The sequence below is a fragment of the Elephas maximus genome, chromosome 3 (assembly GCF_024166365.1).
Source record: "Elephas maximus indicus isolate mEleMax1 chromosome 3, mEleMax1 primary haplotype, whole genome shotgun sequence".
Classification (NCBI taxonomy): Eukaryota; Metazoa; Chordata; class Mammalia; order Proboscidea; family Elephantidae; genus Elephas; species Elephas maximus.
Window position 1 is genome coordinate 159710226 of NC_064821.1, and position 17324 is coordinate 159727549.

A 17324-nucleotide genomic window follows, 5' to 3' on the forward strand; every position below is an offset into this window, starting at 1 on the left:
CAGGACCATTTGTGCCTGATTTCTTTCACTTAGCACAATGTTTTCAAGGTTCATCCATGTTGGAACACATTTCAGTACTTCATTCCTTTTTCTGACCGAACTGATAACATTCCGTTGTAGGAGTATACCACATTTTGTTTATCCATTCATCAGTTAGTGTACATTTGGGTTGTTTCCACTTTTTGGCTATTGTGAACAATGCTGCTATGAACATTCACATACAAGTTTTTATGTGAGCATATGTTTTCAATTCTCTTAGGTATGTACCTAGGAGTGAAATTGCTGCATTATATGGTAGTTCTATGTTTGACCTTATGAGAAACTGCTGAACAGTTTTCCAAAGCAGCTGCACCATTTTACATTCCCACCAGTAGTATATGAGGGGTTCAGTTTCTCCACATCCTCACCAACACTTATTAAAGCTATTATAGTGGGTATGAAGTGGTATCTCATTGTGGTCTGATTTTCATTTCCCAAGGGAGAAAGACCTGGATATCTGCTCCCATAAAGATAAGAGCCGAGAAAACCCGAAGGGGCAGCTCTAGTCCATCACATGGAGTCGCTGTGAGTTGAAATCAACTCCACAGCATCCAGCAACGACAGCAATGATTAATGATGTTGAGCATATTTTCATGTGTTCATTGGTCTTTTGTATATCTCCTCTGGAAAAAAATCTATTCACATCATTTGCTCATTTTTAATTGGTTTATCTTTTTATTGTTGAGTTGCGTTTTTAATTTACTATGTGCTTATGTTTTCTTCTCACCCACATCTGGATTCTCCTCTGCCTCCCCACGGCGGCATTTCCCCCTGCTCACTTGGTATGACCTCCCTACCCAGACAAGTCTCCAGGGCCCTCATGGCTGAAGAAGTATTTGGAGTGGGGGGTTCATTTTAGGTCTGACTTTTTCATTCCCATTAAAGGCTGCCTTTGAAGTCTTACATTCCTCTTGGATCCTCTCTAATGACCTAACTTCTTTAAACTATAATCTTTTTTTCAGATCATCAAGGTGGCTTTGGAGAAAAGTCTAGCAGCTGTGGAGACCCAGAACATATCTCTTCCTCCTCCTTCCCCAACAGGAGGGGATGGTAACAGGGGTCTTCAGGAGGAAATGCTCCACCTGAGGGCTGAGATTCACCAGCACTTAGAGGAGAAGAGAAAAGCTGAGGGGGAACTGAAGGAGCTAAAGGCTCAAATTGAGGAAGCAGGATTCTCCTCTGTGTCCCACATCAGGTAGGACATCTTCCCCAGAAGTGGGGAGCCTGCCAACAGAGGGGAGAGGCCAACACAGCCAAGGGAATCACCCTGCTGCTGCCAAGGCATTCTTGCTGCTAAGGGTCTTTCATGGTGCATATCCCAGGCTTCATGCCTAATGGTTCTATAAATACTTTAGAGAAAAATCCATGGTAATGGCAATGGTAACCACTTTTGTTATTGCAGTAAATCTGATCTTAATTCCATATAGCAATGGACATTATTAGCCAAACATATATGACAGTCATGTGGAGATCCCATAGTTGTATGTCTGATATCCCTCTTTTTTAAATATTATTTAATTGATTTATTATGGTGAGTGTATATGTGTGTGTATACACACAGTGTGTGCATATATATGTGTGTGTATATATATACCTGTACATGTATGTATATATAACAAAAAAATACAAAAAAATTTTAATTCAATATTTTTACATGTACAATTCAATGATATTAGTTACTTTCATCATGTTATACAACCATCACCACTATCCATTTCTAAATTTTCCAGCCCCTTTCATAGAAGCTTATTATCCTCCCCCCACAAGCAATGACTGCCTCTTTCTTTTCCCCTCTCTCCTACCCCTGAAAGTACTCTACATTTGATCTCTATACATTTACCAGTTCCATATGTATCATAGAAGTGGGATCATACAATATTTGTCCTTTTATGACTGACTTATTTCACTCAGTGTCTTAGTTATCTAGTACTGCTATAACAGAAATACCACAAAAGGGGTGGCTTTAACAAACAGAAATTTATTTTCTTACAGTTTAGAACAAGTCTGAATTCAGGGTGCTGGCTCTAGGAGAAGGCTTTCTGTCTCTGTCAGCTCTGGAGGAAAGTCCTTATCTCTTTGAGCTTCTCCTCATGGGCAATCTTCATGTGGCCTGACATCTCTCTTCTACCATCTCTGCTTCTGCTTGCTTGTTTAATCTTTTTTATATCTCAAAAGAGCTTGACTCGATACACACTACACTAATCCTGTCTCTTTAACATAACAAAGCAACCCATTCCCAAATGAGATTAAAACCACAAGCATAGAGGTTAGAATTTACAACACATATTTTGAGGGAACATAATTCAATCCATAACACTCAGCATAATGTTTTCAAGATTTATCCACGTTGTAGCATGTGTCAAGATTTCATTTTTCTTTTATGGCACAGTAATACTCCATTGTTTGTATGTACCACATTTTTTTTTTTAAATCCATTCAGCTGTTGATGGATACTTGTGTTGTTTCCTGCTTTTAACTATTGTGAATAATGCTGCAATGAACATTGGTGTACAAGTATCTGTGTTCCTGCTTTCAGGTTTTTTGGGTATATGCCTAGGAGTGGAATTACTGGGTCATATAGTAATTCTATGCTTAATTTTTTGAAGAACCACGAAACTTTTCCACAGCAGTTGTGGTATCCCTCTTTTGTAAAAGGGACCATTAGAAGCTACAGCCAAGGCCAGACCTTGGCTCCTGATTGTATATGTTCCCTGCAGGAACACCATGCTGAGCCTTTGCCTTGAGAATGCAGAACTGAAAGAACAGATGGGAGAAGCAATGTCTGATGGATGGGAGATCGAGGAAGACAAGGAGAAGGGAGAGGCGATGGTGGAGACTGTGGTAGCCAAAGGGGGTGTGAATGAGAATAGCCTTCAGGCTGAGTTTAGAAAGCTTCAGGGGAAACTGAGGAATACCCACAGCATCATCAACCTCCTCAAAGAGCAGCTGGTGCTGAGCAGCAAGGAAGGGAATAATAAACTTACTCCGGAGTTCCTCATGCAACTGGCCAGGGAGATCGACAGAATGAACAAAGAGCTGGTTTGGTCTCCTGGGAAGAACCAACACCATGAAGAGGAAGAAGTAACCGTGAGGCCCTACCCCAGACCCCAAAGCCTTGACCTTGGGGCTGCCCTCTCAGTGGATGCCCACCAAGTAAGTGTGAGCTTAGCTGGAATGAAAGACACTTGGAGAAGGGCTGGAGATATCAGTTCTCACCTTACACAATTCTGTCCTGAGGTCAGGAGGGGACAGGGGAAGGGGATCTTTGCACCAAAAACAGTAAAAATAATAGTAATATTCATCACATGTTTAGCCTTTACAAAGAATTTTACAACGTTATCTCATACCTATTTCTTGAGTTCTTCATTTTCCAGATAACATCCTAGACAATGGGTGACAGTGGGCAGTAAGACCTGGTCTCTGCCCTTCATGCACCCAGTGTGGTAGGGAAAATGGCACAGAAACAGATAATTTCAATCTGATGTAACTGCCGTAATACAGGGATTCATCAGGTTTTAAGGTAACCCAAATGAGCGATATATAATGACACTTCTTTATCACTACCATTTTCAACATAGCTCACCATGGGCATCTGTCCCTGGGCCTAAAAAGGTATCTCTCAGGATCCACCGAAGGGAGGGGCTTTGCTGAGAATTCAGTAAGACGGAAAGTGCAGAGACTTCTGAGAGGACTACTGGGACAGATGTGCAGGGAGAGATGAGTGGAGGTTTCCATCATTTCTCTTTTAAACCTATACTGAGAGCTCCTCAGTAGACGCCATTGGCCCTGTGCTACATGCTGTGGATACATTATCCCAGCTCTCAGGGATCTCTTGGCAGTGAATAACTGCCAAATGGCATGGAAAATGCCGTGACAGAAGCAAAAATAAAGAACACAGGGTTCAGCGAGGGAAGTGGCCCTTGCAGCATGGGGGAGGATTTCGGTTCTGATGCTCGTGCTGGCTCCTTTCACAGATGGATAACCTGTCCCAAACCAGTGACCCTGGGCCTCAGTCAGAATTTAGCCTCCCAGGATCCACCAAGCACCTGCGCTCACAGCTGGCACAATGCAAACAACACTACCAAGATCTCCAGGAGAAGCTATTGATATCGGAAGCCACAGTCTTTGCCCAGGCCAACCAGCTGGAGAAATACAGAGTCATGTTTAGTAAGTCTTAAAAGTTCACCATCACCAAAGCGCCTGTTTCTCCCTGAGCAGCTACATGCTTTGCAGACTTCACTTTCCTCCCCCAACCTCAAAATAAATTTAATCCTGCCCATTGTCTTAGAATCGTGGAAGTGGATAGTTGACTTTAAATTTGCAGATGGTAGTGAAGATTAAAGGAATAGTAAGGTTTTCAGTTTGTTGTAGGAGTATGGGGGGAACTGGGCTAAAATCTAAGTTTGTTGATTTCTGGTCTAGCCAGTAGACTACCTTGCCTCTCTCAAGATGTACTAATTGTTTCTCTTCTCCTCTTTACACCACATCAGATTCTACAAAAAACAGATCACTGCTCTTGGTCTAGAATCAGTGCTGTCAAATAGAACTCCTGGCACTGCTGAGAATGTTTTATATCTGTATCATGAGTGGCTATTGAGCACTTGAAATGTAGCTAGTACAACTCAGGAATTATGAGTTTTATTTAACCTTAATTAATTTAGTATAAAATAGCCACATGTGGCCAGTGACTATCTTATTGAACAGTGCAGGTCTAGGTGTCTTGGGGCTCTAAATTTGTTCAGCTCAATTCAAACGCTTCCTGAACCCTTGTGGATAAATCACTTGCTAGTTTCACTGGGGCTTGTAGGGATAAGAGCATGCAATACTGACTTAAAGATGTCTGGTCCCAATTAATGCTAGGTTGTCTGCAGGTGAGATTGTCAGTGGCAAACGTAGACTCATCCTGGTGGATGGGGAGCCCTGCTACCTGGAGCAGATGGTGTCTTCTCCCTATGAGTCCAAAGAAGCTCCTATCCCACTCCCGATTGGACCTGTCCCTGTCCTAAGTGCCAGGCTATGTGCCATTGAGGTCGAGGGCGTTTCCTGCAAATTCAGATGCCCTGTAACCCCCACTGTGTCTCTCCCCAAGCAGGTGAATCCTTGGTGAAGCAGGACAGCAAGCAGGTCCAGGTGGACCTCCAGGATCTGGGCTATGAGACATGCGGCCGAAGTGAGAACGAGGCTGAGCGGGAGGAGACAACCAGTCCTGGTAAAAGCACAGGGTGTGAGGTCACGCCCTGGAGTCAGTGTTCACCTTTGGATGCTGTGGGTCAATCCCACATCTAAAGAGTAATAGGGAGGGGAGTGTTGTGAAAGAAGGGAACTCAGAACTAGAGAGGGACAGGGAGTTTGGAGGAGAACTTGCGCAAAATGAGCCTGAGTGTGCGTTTGAATTTCTATCATCATTTTTCAGCATACGGCTGTTAAAATTTTTTTTTTTGTCCAATTGATTATTTAAAAATACCCAGACCTACTTATTAACGAAGAAAACAGATGAACTTTTGGGGACAGGCAAACCATTTAAGTTAAAAAAAAAATTTTTTTCATTATAAAAGGACTATAAACATAGCACCACCCACCAAATTGAAAATCAAGAAAATAAAAGCACTCATGATTCCTGTCATCACTGAGGCTGTTCAGCGTGGTGGTTAAAAGCAAAGACACTGGAGCCAGATTGATTGGTTCAAATCCCAGTTTGTGAATTTCTCTGAGTCTCAGTTTCCTCATCTATTAAAATGGTAATAAAGAAACTACCCCATCAGATACTATATACCCATATACCCAGTGCCGTCGAGTCAATTCCAACTCATAGTGACCCTACAGGACAGAGTAGAACTGCCCCATAGAGTTTCCAAGGAGTGCCTGGCGGATTTGAACTGCTGATCCTTTGGTTAACAGCCATAGCATTTAACCACTTCACCACCAGGGTTTCCAACCCCATCAGATACAAATGTCAAAAATTAGTGAATTCCTGTAAAACACTTTAGAACAATTCCTGGGACCTGGTCAAACACTATGTATTAGGCTCACTCTTACTACCACACAACTCTAACACAGCCATTGTTAGGCTGTGCAGCTGATGTATTTCTTTCAGTTCTTTTATTCCTATGCCCATTTTCACAGTTAAACTTTAAGCCATTGTAATAAAAAAAAATACTGGGGGATTATTAAACTTTCAGCAGTCAGGAACAACTTGTCCTAGGACTCTTGTGGCCTTCCTAAGTCTGTAAAGCCTGTGTTAATGTCTACCTTAAAAGACATCAATGTGTGTGGAAAGGGCACAGGCTCTGCAATCAGACACTGGAGGAATTGAACCCTGACTCTGCCCTGTACTAGTTTGAATGAGCTAGAGCAAGTTGGTTTACACCTCTCTGAGCTTTGGTTTGCCCCTGAGACAAATAGAAAGTAATCACCCTTGACTTGCAGGTCTACTGGGGGATAAGAAATATGGTACTTGAATGCTAAGTACAGTGTTAGAGCTGAATAAAACACTGCTTCAACTCTGGCTCTACCAATAATTGTCCTTGTGACTAAGCGGCCTCTGCCTTAAAGGGAGTGGCTGCAGCAGCATGCCCAGCTTTTACTGAGGAAGCTGTTTCTGTCTTTTCTCAGAGTGTGAAGAGCATGACAGCCTCAGGGAAACAGGCCTGACAGAGGGATTGTGTTCTGAGCAGGAGCGCCTGGGCTCGGCACTGACAAGTCCCCCCAGGAAGAAGCCCCCAGAGAGGCAGCTAGGGAAGCAGGAGGAGTTCCAGGCACACGGACAGTCAGAAGACATCTCTGTCCTACAGGAGGACATCAAAGATCTGAAGGCCCAGCTGCTGAATGCCAACAAGGTCATTCAAAACCTCAAGAGCCGGGTACGATCCCTCTCAGTTACAAGTGATTATTCATCTAGTCTGGAAAGACCTCGAAAGCTGAAGGCCGTAGGCACCCTGGAGGGCTCTTCACCTCATAGATCCACTGACGAGGATGAGGGGTGGCTGTCTGATGGCACTGGAGCATTCTACCCCCCAGGACTTCAGGCCAAAAAAGATCTAGAGAGTCTCATCCAGAGAGTGTCACAGCTGGAGGCTCAGCTCCCAAAAACTGGACTGGAAGGGAAGCTGGCAGAGGAGCTGAGATCAGCCTCGTGGCCTGGGTAAGTGTAATGCGTTCCAGACAGTTTGGGCTGGTTAAGGAAAAAGATACGACCACGAGATGGCAGTGTTGTACAGTAAGCAATTTATTGGGTCTGACACATTGATGAAGGGGCCCTGGTGGTACAGTGGTTAAGCACTTGGCTGCTAATGAAAAGGTCAGCAGTTTGAACCCACCAGGTGCTCTGTGGGAGAAAGACGTGGTGGTCTGCTTCCATAAAGATTACAGCCTTGAAAACCCTATATAGGGTTGTTAGGAGTTGGGATTGATTTGATGGCAATGGGTTTGGTTTTGGTTTTTGGTGACACACTGTCAGTTTGCATGCAGAAGGTGACCTTCCAAAGGTAAGCAGTACAGGAAGGCACCCAAAGGAGTAGAAGGCAAGGGAACTCCCAGGAGAGAGGGGGAAGGTGGAGGGAGTCGGGCTTACAAGTCTAGGTGATGTCCCTCAAGCACTATGTGGCTGCTGTAAAAAAAAAAAAAAAAATTTTTTTTTTTTTTTTAAGGGATGTAAAATAAGTCACTGTCTTTACCCTCACAGCATTACGGTTTTTAGACATATGACTAACATATTTAAAATTGTTTGATGCAATACTTTCTCAGAACAGAATTTACCCTTACTTAGTTTTTTTTTTTTTTTTTTTTAGCTTTTATAGCTTATGTGCCAATGTTTAGCTTGTGGAGTTCTTTGGAGATCTCACAGAAACCCCTGCAGAAGCCCCTATAACTTATCAGTTGCTCTTTTCCAGGCTTAGACTTTCCTCCTCTTTTCCTACATTAGGAAATATGATTCCCTGATTCAGGATCAGGCCCGAGAGCTATCCTACCTACGGCAGAAAATACGAGAAGGGAGAGGTATCTGTTACCTTCTCACCCAGCATGGGAAAGATGCAATAAAATCTTTTGAGGACCTCCTAAGGAGTAATGACATTGACTACTACCTTGGGCAGAGCTTTCGGGAGCAACTCGCCCAGGGAAGCCAGCTGGCAGAGAAGCTCACCAGCAAACTCAGCACCAGTAAGTTGGTCACGGGTGTTTGGAATACTTTTCGTCACTCCCACAGTCCCAGGCCCAGGTGTTCATCACACGTCCACATGCAGCTTTTTTCTGCATCCTCTCCTGGGGGCTGTTACAGGTTCAGGGCTGGCTGGCAGGGAGCATCAAGGGGGAACACATGGGGTTGGAGATGCCATGATTACAACTGTGGAAACTTCATCACTCACGGAATATGACCTTTGGGGAAGGGGGCAGCATCCATCCAGTGCTGAGGGAAAGGAAAAGGAATAAGATAGAAGGAGCTTATTACATGAAAAGAGCCCTGAACTAAGAATTGCAAGACTCAAGCTACAGCCTGGATGCTTTTAGTGTCTTCGTTTCTTCATTTGTTGCAAAAGCCCTTGTTTGTTACATGGTGGTATTGCACATTAATATAGTTCAAATATGGATAAACACCATGTTCTTTTGGACATGGTTTAGGTACTGGGTGTAGTAGTACCAGGGCTAGGGATGGGGTTATTATTTGAGTCCTTTATTTAGGGGGAATTTCCTGAGAGCAGCCAAGAAAGTTTAGCAGGATCACATTTGGGGGCTGAGCATTCCATCTTCAGGTGCCAGGAGCAGAGATGAAACAGGGTAGGTTGTCATCTCCCCAGAGACAGGAGTAGGTTCTACATGAAAGCTATGATAGGGCACACAGCCACGCATCTGGGAACCAGCCCAGTGGTAAGACTTGGGGGCTACAGTGTTCCAGAGGGCAGCTGGGCAAGGGCTTTATGATCATTGGATCAAAGGATGTTTTAACTTTTTTGTCTTGATTCAAGGCAGAGAAAGTCAAGATGGTGATCACCGGGTGTGGGAAGGTGTACCCAGTGAACTCAGAAAAGCCTGCCCTTAATGCAAAAAAGCCTGCCCGTAAAGATACAACCTGAGATCTCCCAGAGCAATGCTCCCACAGTATCCTGAACGCACACATGAATAATCACTTTTCTTTGACTGGTTCGGCCCCTGTGTTTGTACTGTTTGATGCAAGACCTGTTTAATTTCTTACTGTTTCTCTCTGAATTTGGTTTGCAGAGGATCATAAAAGTGAGAAAGATCAAGTAGGACTTGAGCCACTGGCCCTCAGGTAATTCATAATAGGATCTCTTAAAGATATTAGGAACAAGGCTCATGGGGTCAAGGGTGGCTGCAGCTTCCCGTTGGGTAAGAAAAGAAAAATGCTGATTGCAATGAATTCACTTACTTATTCCGCACCTTACTGTTGGTTTAACTGAATTCTTTGTTCTCTTTTGATGTGATTCTATTGATTTCCATTTGGACATCAATTCTCCAGATAATAACTGACTTAAAAGTGAACTAGCCAGATTTTAGGAGTCCTCAGCATCCTCAGGGGTCTCCTGTTTTCGCCTGTGTGTTTAAAGACTAGGGTGAGGTTTTTGTAAGGTTGGCCTGCCCAGAATTGGGTTGAAAGCTAGTTTATCAGCCACCCCATTTCCTTGGAAAAAAAGAAAATCACTTTATAATACCTAGTGAAAAAGGAAAAAGGCCTAGAGATTGCAGATCTCTGAGAAGCTACATTGCCTAAAAACAAAACAAAACAAAAAACCGTCGCCTTTGAGTCGATTCTGACTCATAGCAACCCTATAGGACAGAGTAGAGCTGCCCCATAGGGTTTCCAAGGAGTGGCTGGTGGATTCAAACTGCCAACCTTTTGGTTAGCAGCTGAGCTCTTAACCATTGCACCACCAGGGCTCTGTGCCTCACTGCATATAATGGTCAATAAAACATGGGCTCAGAGTTAGTTGCAGCCTACAGTTTGAGCCTTTCTGTGTCATGAGTGTACCTTAGACCACATAGTACTTCCCAAACTATCTGTGATCATCTGGCTTATATAGCTTTTCCCATGGGCCTTGGTCAGGACTGGCTGGTCCAAGTGGCCTTGTTCTCATCTGTTGCCCTTCCCACCCCACCAGGCTTAGCAGGGAGCTGCAGGAGAAGGAGAAAGTGATTGAAGTCCTGCAGGCCAAGCTGGATGCCAGGTCCCTAACCCCCTCCAGCGGCCGGGCCTTGTCTGATTCCCACCGCTCTCCCAGTAGCACGTCCTTCCTGTCTGATGAGCTGGAAGCCTGTTCTGACATGGACACAGCCAGCGAGTATACACACTATGAAGAGAAGAAAGCTTCCCCCAGCCACTCAGGTAGCTGCACTTTGTGAGTGATACCACCTTTTCCTAGGCGAAGGGCATTATAAGCCCATCTTGGTGTGTATCATGCTGAACGCGGATGGCTCTGGAACCAAGTGCCAAACACAGGCCCCAGTGGGTCAGGAATCTTTGCTCTCTTCCTGACTCTAGAAGTCACCTCTGCCACCCTCGAGTGGTACATGCTGTTGGACTCAAGGCAAGATGTAGTGGGGAGAGTGATGAGATCACAGTAGAGTCTTCTACACCCCTCCCTCATATGCACGGCGTTTGTCTGCTAGACCTCTTTCTTTAAGATGGGACATCTCACTCTCTGCAGTGATCTTGGTAATTGAGTTCCTAAGCAGTGTCCCCTGAACATCTGTGGGTGTCCACAGACACTGCCATTCTTGCCGAAAATTTTTAGAGGTGCCATTTTCATGGTTTCAGAGCTCTGAGCCCCACTGTCACCCCTAAGGTGGCTTGCTTCACCCCTGAGGAGCAGCTATCTATGAGCAATGAAATGAACTCTGCTAGCCCTGGTAACCCTGGTTAAATATAAGACCAGGATTTCTATTCTCAATGGAAGACCAAACATTTTCTTTCATTCATGGGTTTATAGATTCCATCCATCATTCGAGTCATTCTGCTGTAATGTCTTCTAAACCATCATCAACCAGTGCATCTCAGGGGGCTAAGGCCGAATCCAGCAGCAACCCCATCAGCTTGCCAACTCCCCAGAATCCCCCCAAGGAGGCGAGCCAGGCCCATCCAGGTATGCAACAGCCCATGGGATAGTAGCTCTATCTTCTCTCCCTCAGCTGACTATTTGATTTCCTTCAGGGACAAACCTTTGAGCTGCCAGGGGCCTATATGCATCAAATCCTAGATAAAATCAAGAGGCTATCCTAATTCCTTAAATATGTCTTATTGTTTGTTTTCAATATTTTCGAAAGTAAGTAATCCATAATAGGCTTTGATCCACATACCAATTTTGACCAATGTTTGACTAATCGTTTTATTTTTATTATTTATTTATAGTTTTTTGGCTAGTCATTTTAATATAAATATTTTCATTCCCTTCTCTCATTTCACCCTGGGAAGAAAAGAGGCAAAATGTTTCTCCTAGAGTGACAGCAGCCAAGGAGCTGAAAGAAATTCCCCTCTGCTGATCACCTGTTGGCTACTGAGCCCTACACCAGGTTACCTCCTTCCTCTGTGCAGTGATGGAAGTTCTGAAGGAGGTGGTGGTAGTTACTTCAGGGCAGAGGATGCTGAAGCTCAACAACATCCCATAACCCATGATAACCAGCTCGTGAGTGGTGCTCACGTTTACCCAAGTCGGCCGGATTCAAGAGCTCAGGCTCTGCCCACTGCCCTCTGCAACCAGAACTGCAGGGACTAAGCAGGGATGGGGTTGCCCCTTCTGAGCCCCTTGGATACTCAGCCTTTCTATTCCAGTTGTTTTCTCCCCCTCATTCTCTCTTGCTGCCACTTAAGCCCAGTATAAAATCCTAATCTTTCCTGATGAAGCAGGATTATTTTCACATGGCGTTATCAGTCCTGAATTTATGAGTGGATGAACAGCCCTCGATATGTACATGAGGTGTACCCGGGGCCAATAGAGGACGTGCTTCATGGACATGCCTCTGCTTGGTTACCAGGGGTGTGCTGTTCAGTCGCAGCTCTGCCCTGGGCTGTCAGGGAAGGACACACCTCGTCTCACCTCCTCAGCTGCCTAGCTGCCTCCACCGTGGCTGGTGGTGAGGTGTGACTCGAGCAGAGGTGCTCACAGAAAGCACAGTGCTTTCTCTCTGCCACCCCCATGTCTCCTGGGCACTAGTCAAACAAAACTTTAAGGAAGAGGAGTGTCCCGTTTCTTCCTGAGCCAGGGGTCAAAGATTTGGGGTTAGAGAGCTTAGACGCTGAACCAAGAAATCATGGGGAAAAGCTGTTTGTCCAGAGCTGTAGACATTTGCGTGAGTGCTTTGGGGTCAAACAAAGCAGAAAGTCAATACAATAGAGGGTCCCGGACAGAGCTGGAGAAAAATGAAGAACAAATTTCTAACTCAAAAAGAAAGACCAGACTTGCTGGCCTGACAGAAACTGGAGAATTCCTGAGAGAACGGTCCCTGGATACCATTTCAGCATAGTAATGAAGTCACTCCTGAGCTTCACCCTCCAGCCAAAGTTAGACAGGCCCATAAAACAAAACGAGACTAAAAGGGCACACCAGCCCTGGGGCAAGCACTAGAAGGCAGAAGGGGACAGGAAAGCTGGTAATAGGGAACCCAAGATTGAGAAGGGAGAAAGTTGACATGTTGTGGGGTTGTTAACCAATGTCATAAAATCATATGTGTACTATATAAATAAATAAATGGGATCATACAATTAAAAAAAATAGCTGAAGGGCATTGTTGTTGTTGTTAGGCACTGTGGAGTCAATTTTCTACTAATAACAACCCCATGTGACAGGGTAGAACTGCCCCATAGGGTTTTCTAGGCTGTAATTTCTAGGTCGTACATAGACCAAGAGGCAGTCATTCAAACAGAGCAAGGGGCTACTGCATGATTTAAAATCAGGAAAGTTGTGCATCAGGGTTGTATTCTTTCACCATAATTATTCAGTTTGTATGCTGAGCAAATAATCTGAGAAGCTGGACTGTATGAAGAAGAATGAGGCATCAGGATTGAAGGAAGACTTATTAACAACCTGTGACATGCAGATGATACAACTTTGCTAAAAACGAAGAGTATTTGGAGCACTTACTGATGAAGATCAAAGGCTACAGCCTTCAGTACAAATTACACCTCAACGTAAATAAAAATCCTCACAGCTGGACCAATAAGCAATACCTGGCAGCTCCACAGGGGAGAGACCTGGTGATCTGCTTCTGTAAAGATTATTGTTGTTATTGTTAGGTGGTGTCGAGTTGGTTCTGACTCATATTGACTGTATGTACAACAGAACAAATGCTGCCCAGTCCTGCACTATCCTGACAATCATTGCTATGTTTGAGCCCATTTTTGCAGCCACTGTGTCAATCTTGTCCAGGGTCTTCCTCTTTTTCACTGACCCTCTGCTTTACCAAGTATGATGTCTTTCTCCAGGGACTGGTCCCTCCTGATAACATGTCCAGAGTACATGACGTGAAATCTCACCATCCTCATTTCTAAGGAGCATTCTGACTGTACTTCTTCCAAGACAGATTTGTGTTCATTCTTCTGGCAGTCCGTGGCATATTCAGTATTCCCTGCCAACACATTAATTCAAATGTTTCAATCCTTCCACGATTTAATATTTATTATGTGTGAGTTATTATATACTGGCTGCTCAGAAATTATCAAACAATATCATTAATATCACATGCAAGTAAAATTTTGCTGAAGGTAATTCAAAAACTGTTGCAACAGTGTATCGATAAGGAACTGCCAGAGATTCAAGCTGGATTCAGAAGAGGATGTGGAACAACGGATATCATCACTGATGTCAGATGGATGTTGGCTAAAAGCAGAGTATACCAGAAAGATGTTTACCTGTGTTTTATTGACTATGCAAAATCATATAACTGTGTAAATGATAAGAAATTATGGATAACATTGCAAAGAATGGGAATTCCAGAACAGAAGACCCTCGTTGAGATGGCTGCAACAGTGGGCTCAAACATAGCAATGATCGTGAAGATGGCACAGGACTGGGCGGTGTTTCATTCTATTGTACATAGGGTCACTATGAGTGGGAACCTACCGACAGCACCTAACAACAATCTTTACAGGAGCAGATCACCAAGTCTTTCTCCTGTGGAGCCACTGGGTGGGTTCAAACTGCCAACCTTTTGGTTAGCAGCTGAGCGCCTAGCTGTTGCACCACCAGGGCTCCTTTGAATAGAAGGTCAAGGGTTTTAAAACCAGAATGCTTCCCTGAAGGATGCCTGGGCTCTATTACTTGGCAATTTGGGTACCTTTGCATTCACACTGTGTCAGCATCCTGGGGCAAGGGACATGTTTTAGAATGTAACCACTGCCTTTCACATTAGGCATTCTTCACAGGTCAGTCTTGGTTTCAGCTCCCTCTACTGGCTACCTGCTCTACAACTGTGTTCAAGAACCTGGAGACAGATTCAAACATTGAAACTTCCCAGGGTTCCTAAAGACTTGTCTATAGGTGGGCTGCATATTGATCACCTGTGAAGACTTTTAAAAATGCAAATTCCCAAGCCTTACTCCCAGAGTTTATGATTCAGTAGTCCCTGGGTGGCACACATGGTTAAATACCACACTATTAACTAGAAGATTGGAGGTTCAAACCCACCTAGAGACATCTTGGAAGTAAGGCCTGGTGGTCTGCTTCCGAAAGAGCACAGCCTTAAAAACCCTATGGAGATAAAGATCATGGAAGAAAAAATAGGGGCAACGTTAGAAGCCCTAATACAAGGCATAAACAGAATACAAAACATTACCAAAAATGACGAACAGAAACCAGATAACTGGGAGCTCCTAAAAATCAAATACCTATGCTCATCTAAAGACTTCACCAAAAGAGTAAAAAGACCACCTACAGATTGGGAAAAAATTTTCAGCTATGACATCTCCGACCAGCGCCTAATCTCTAAAATCTATATGATTCTGTTAAAACTCAACCACAAAAAGACAAACAACCCAATCAAAAAGTGGGCAAAGGATATGAACACGCACTTCACTGAAGAAGATATTCAGGCAGCTAACAGATACACGAGAAAATGCTCTCGATCATTAGCCATTAGAGAAATGCAAAATAAAACTACGATGAGATTCCATCTCACTCCAACAAGGCTGGCATTAATCCAAAAAACACAAAATAATAAATGTTGGAGAGGCTGCGGAGAGATTGGAGCTCTTATACACTGCTGGTGGGAATGTCAAATGGTACAGCCACTTTGGAAATCGATCTAGCATTTCCTTAAAAAGTTAGAAATAGAACTACCATACAACCCAGAAATCCCACTCCTTGGAATATACCCTAGAGAAATAAGAGCCTTTACACGAACAGATATATGCACACCCATGTTTATTGCAGCACTGTTTACAATAGCAAAAACCTGGAAGCAACCAAGGTGTCCATCAACGGATGAATGGTTAAATAAATTATGGTATATTCACAGAATGGAATACTACGCATCAATAAAGAACAATGACGAATCTGTGAAACATTTCATAACATGGAGGAACCTGGAAGGCATTATGCTGAGTGAAATTCGTCAGATGCAAAAGGACAAATATTGTATAAGACCACTATTATAAGATCTTGGGAAATAGTATAAACTGAGAAGAACACATACCTTTGTGGTTACAAGGCGGGGAGGGAGGGAGGGTGGGAGAGGGTTATTTACTGATTAGTTAGTAGATAAGAACTACTTTAGGTGAAGGGAAGGACAATACTCAATACACGGAAGGTCAGCTCAACTGGACTGGACCAAAAGCAAAGAAGTTTCCGGGATAAACTGAATGCTTCGAAGGTCAGTGGAGCAAGGGCGGGGGTTTGGGGACTATGGCTTAAGGGGGCTTCAAAGTCAACTGGCAAAATAATTCTATTATGAAAACATTCTGCACCCCACTTTGAAGTGTGGCTCTGGGATCTTAAATGCTAACAAGTGGCCATCTAAGATGCATCAATTGGTCTCAACCCACCTGGATCAAAGGAGAATGAAGAACACCAAGGTCACACGATAACTATGAGCCCAAGAGACAGAAAGGGCCACATGAACCAGAGACTTACATCATCTTGAGACCAGAGGAACTAGATGGTGCCTGGCTACAACCGATGACTGCCCTGACAGGGAACAGAACAGAGAACCCCTGAGGGAGCAGGAGAACAGTGGGATGCAGACCCCAAATTCTCATAAAAAGATCAGACTTAATAGTCTGACTGAGACGAGAAGAATCCCGGCAGTCATGGTCCCCAAACCTTCTGTTGGCCCAGGAGAGGAACCATTCCCGAACACAACTCATCAGACATGGAAGAGACTGGACAATGGGTTGGAGAGAGATGCTGACGAAGAGTGAGCTACTTGTATCAGGTGGACACTTGAGACTGTGTTGGCATCTCCTGTCTGGAGGGGGGATGGGAGGGTAGAGAGGGTTAGAAACTGGCAAAACAGTCACGAAAGGAGAGACTGGAAGGAGGGAGCGGGCTGACGCATTAGGGGGAGAGTAAAAAAAAAAAATTTTTTTTTAAGTGGGAGTATGGAGTAAGGTGTATATAAGCTTATATGTGACAGACTGACTTGATTTGTAAACTTTCACTTAAAGCACACTAAAAATTATTAAAAAAAAAAAAAAACCCTGTGGAGTGCAGTTCTACTCTGCACACTTGGGGTCGCCATGAGTTGGAATCGACTCCATGGCAACTAATGACAACAACAGGTCTGCATTAGGGTCTGAAGAACCTGCATTTATTAAGAGTTTTTCTTAAGTGATTCTAATGCCTGACAGGTTTGCAAACCATTGTGTCTAACTACTTTGCTGAGGCCTTTATTTCTCATTTGGTGACAGAGCATATTGATTTGAGATTCTGAAGTTTGTTTCCATCAGACTCCTGAACTGTACTGTTTATGCAAAATTCCCCACAGTCCTTGTCTGCCCCTGCTCTCCTCAGTGTGGCCCCTGATGATTTCAGAGAGGAGCTCTAGGTGTAGGGAGAGTCTTGGCATGGGAGCAACAGCTGGCACATGCTGGGAGCAGCAGCCCAGGGCCCTGGAGCCATTTTACCCTAGCAATGCCCCAGATTGTTGGGGAGGGGCGCTAGGGGGCACTCAGGTGGCTGCCCATGTTCCAGAAATGCCACCTTGCCTTCTGTAGCCATTCACTTTCAAGACGTGCATAGAATATGTGTGTAGGATCACCCCGGTCAGGGAAAAGATGGAAAGGTCAGCCAGGCCAGCCCATTGTGCACCACGTTGAATGACAACCACTCTCCCCAGGGAGACAT

The 17324-nt window shown here is 44.2% G+C and overlaps 1 protein-coding gene across 21 annotated transcripts in view; it reads left to right on the plus strand.

The window, feature by feature from the left end:
* Positions 1–17324, plus strand: part of LOC126073344 (myomegalin) — a 254478-nt gene that overhangs the window by 217329 nt on the left and 19825 nt on the right. For 11 of the 21 annotated variants that reach the window (XM_049879947.1, XM_049879926.1, XM_049879935.1 and 8 more), the window contains 9 exons: positions 1002–1234; positions 2757–3192; positions 4014–4206; positions 5129–5248; positions 6652–7180; positions 7961–8196; positions 9253–9304; positions 10152–10375; positions 10980–11132. In XM_049879947.1, coding sequence (XP_049735904.1) covers positions 1002–1234; positions 2757–3192; positions 4014–4206; positions 5129–5248; positions 6652–7180; positions 7961–8196; positions 9253–9304; positions 10152–10375; positions 10980–11132 — 2176 coding nt within the window. Of the gene's footprint in view, positions 1–1001; positions 1235–2756; positions 3193–4013; positions 4207–5128; positions 5249–6651; positions 7181–7960; positions 8197–9252; positions 9305–10151; positions 10376–10979; positions 11133–11461; positions 15691–17324 lie in introns of those variants that run through there. The other 10 variants (XM_049879928.1, XM_049879936.1, XM_049879934.1 and 7 more) reach the window with 3 other exon arrangements.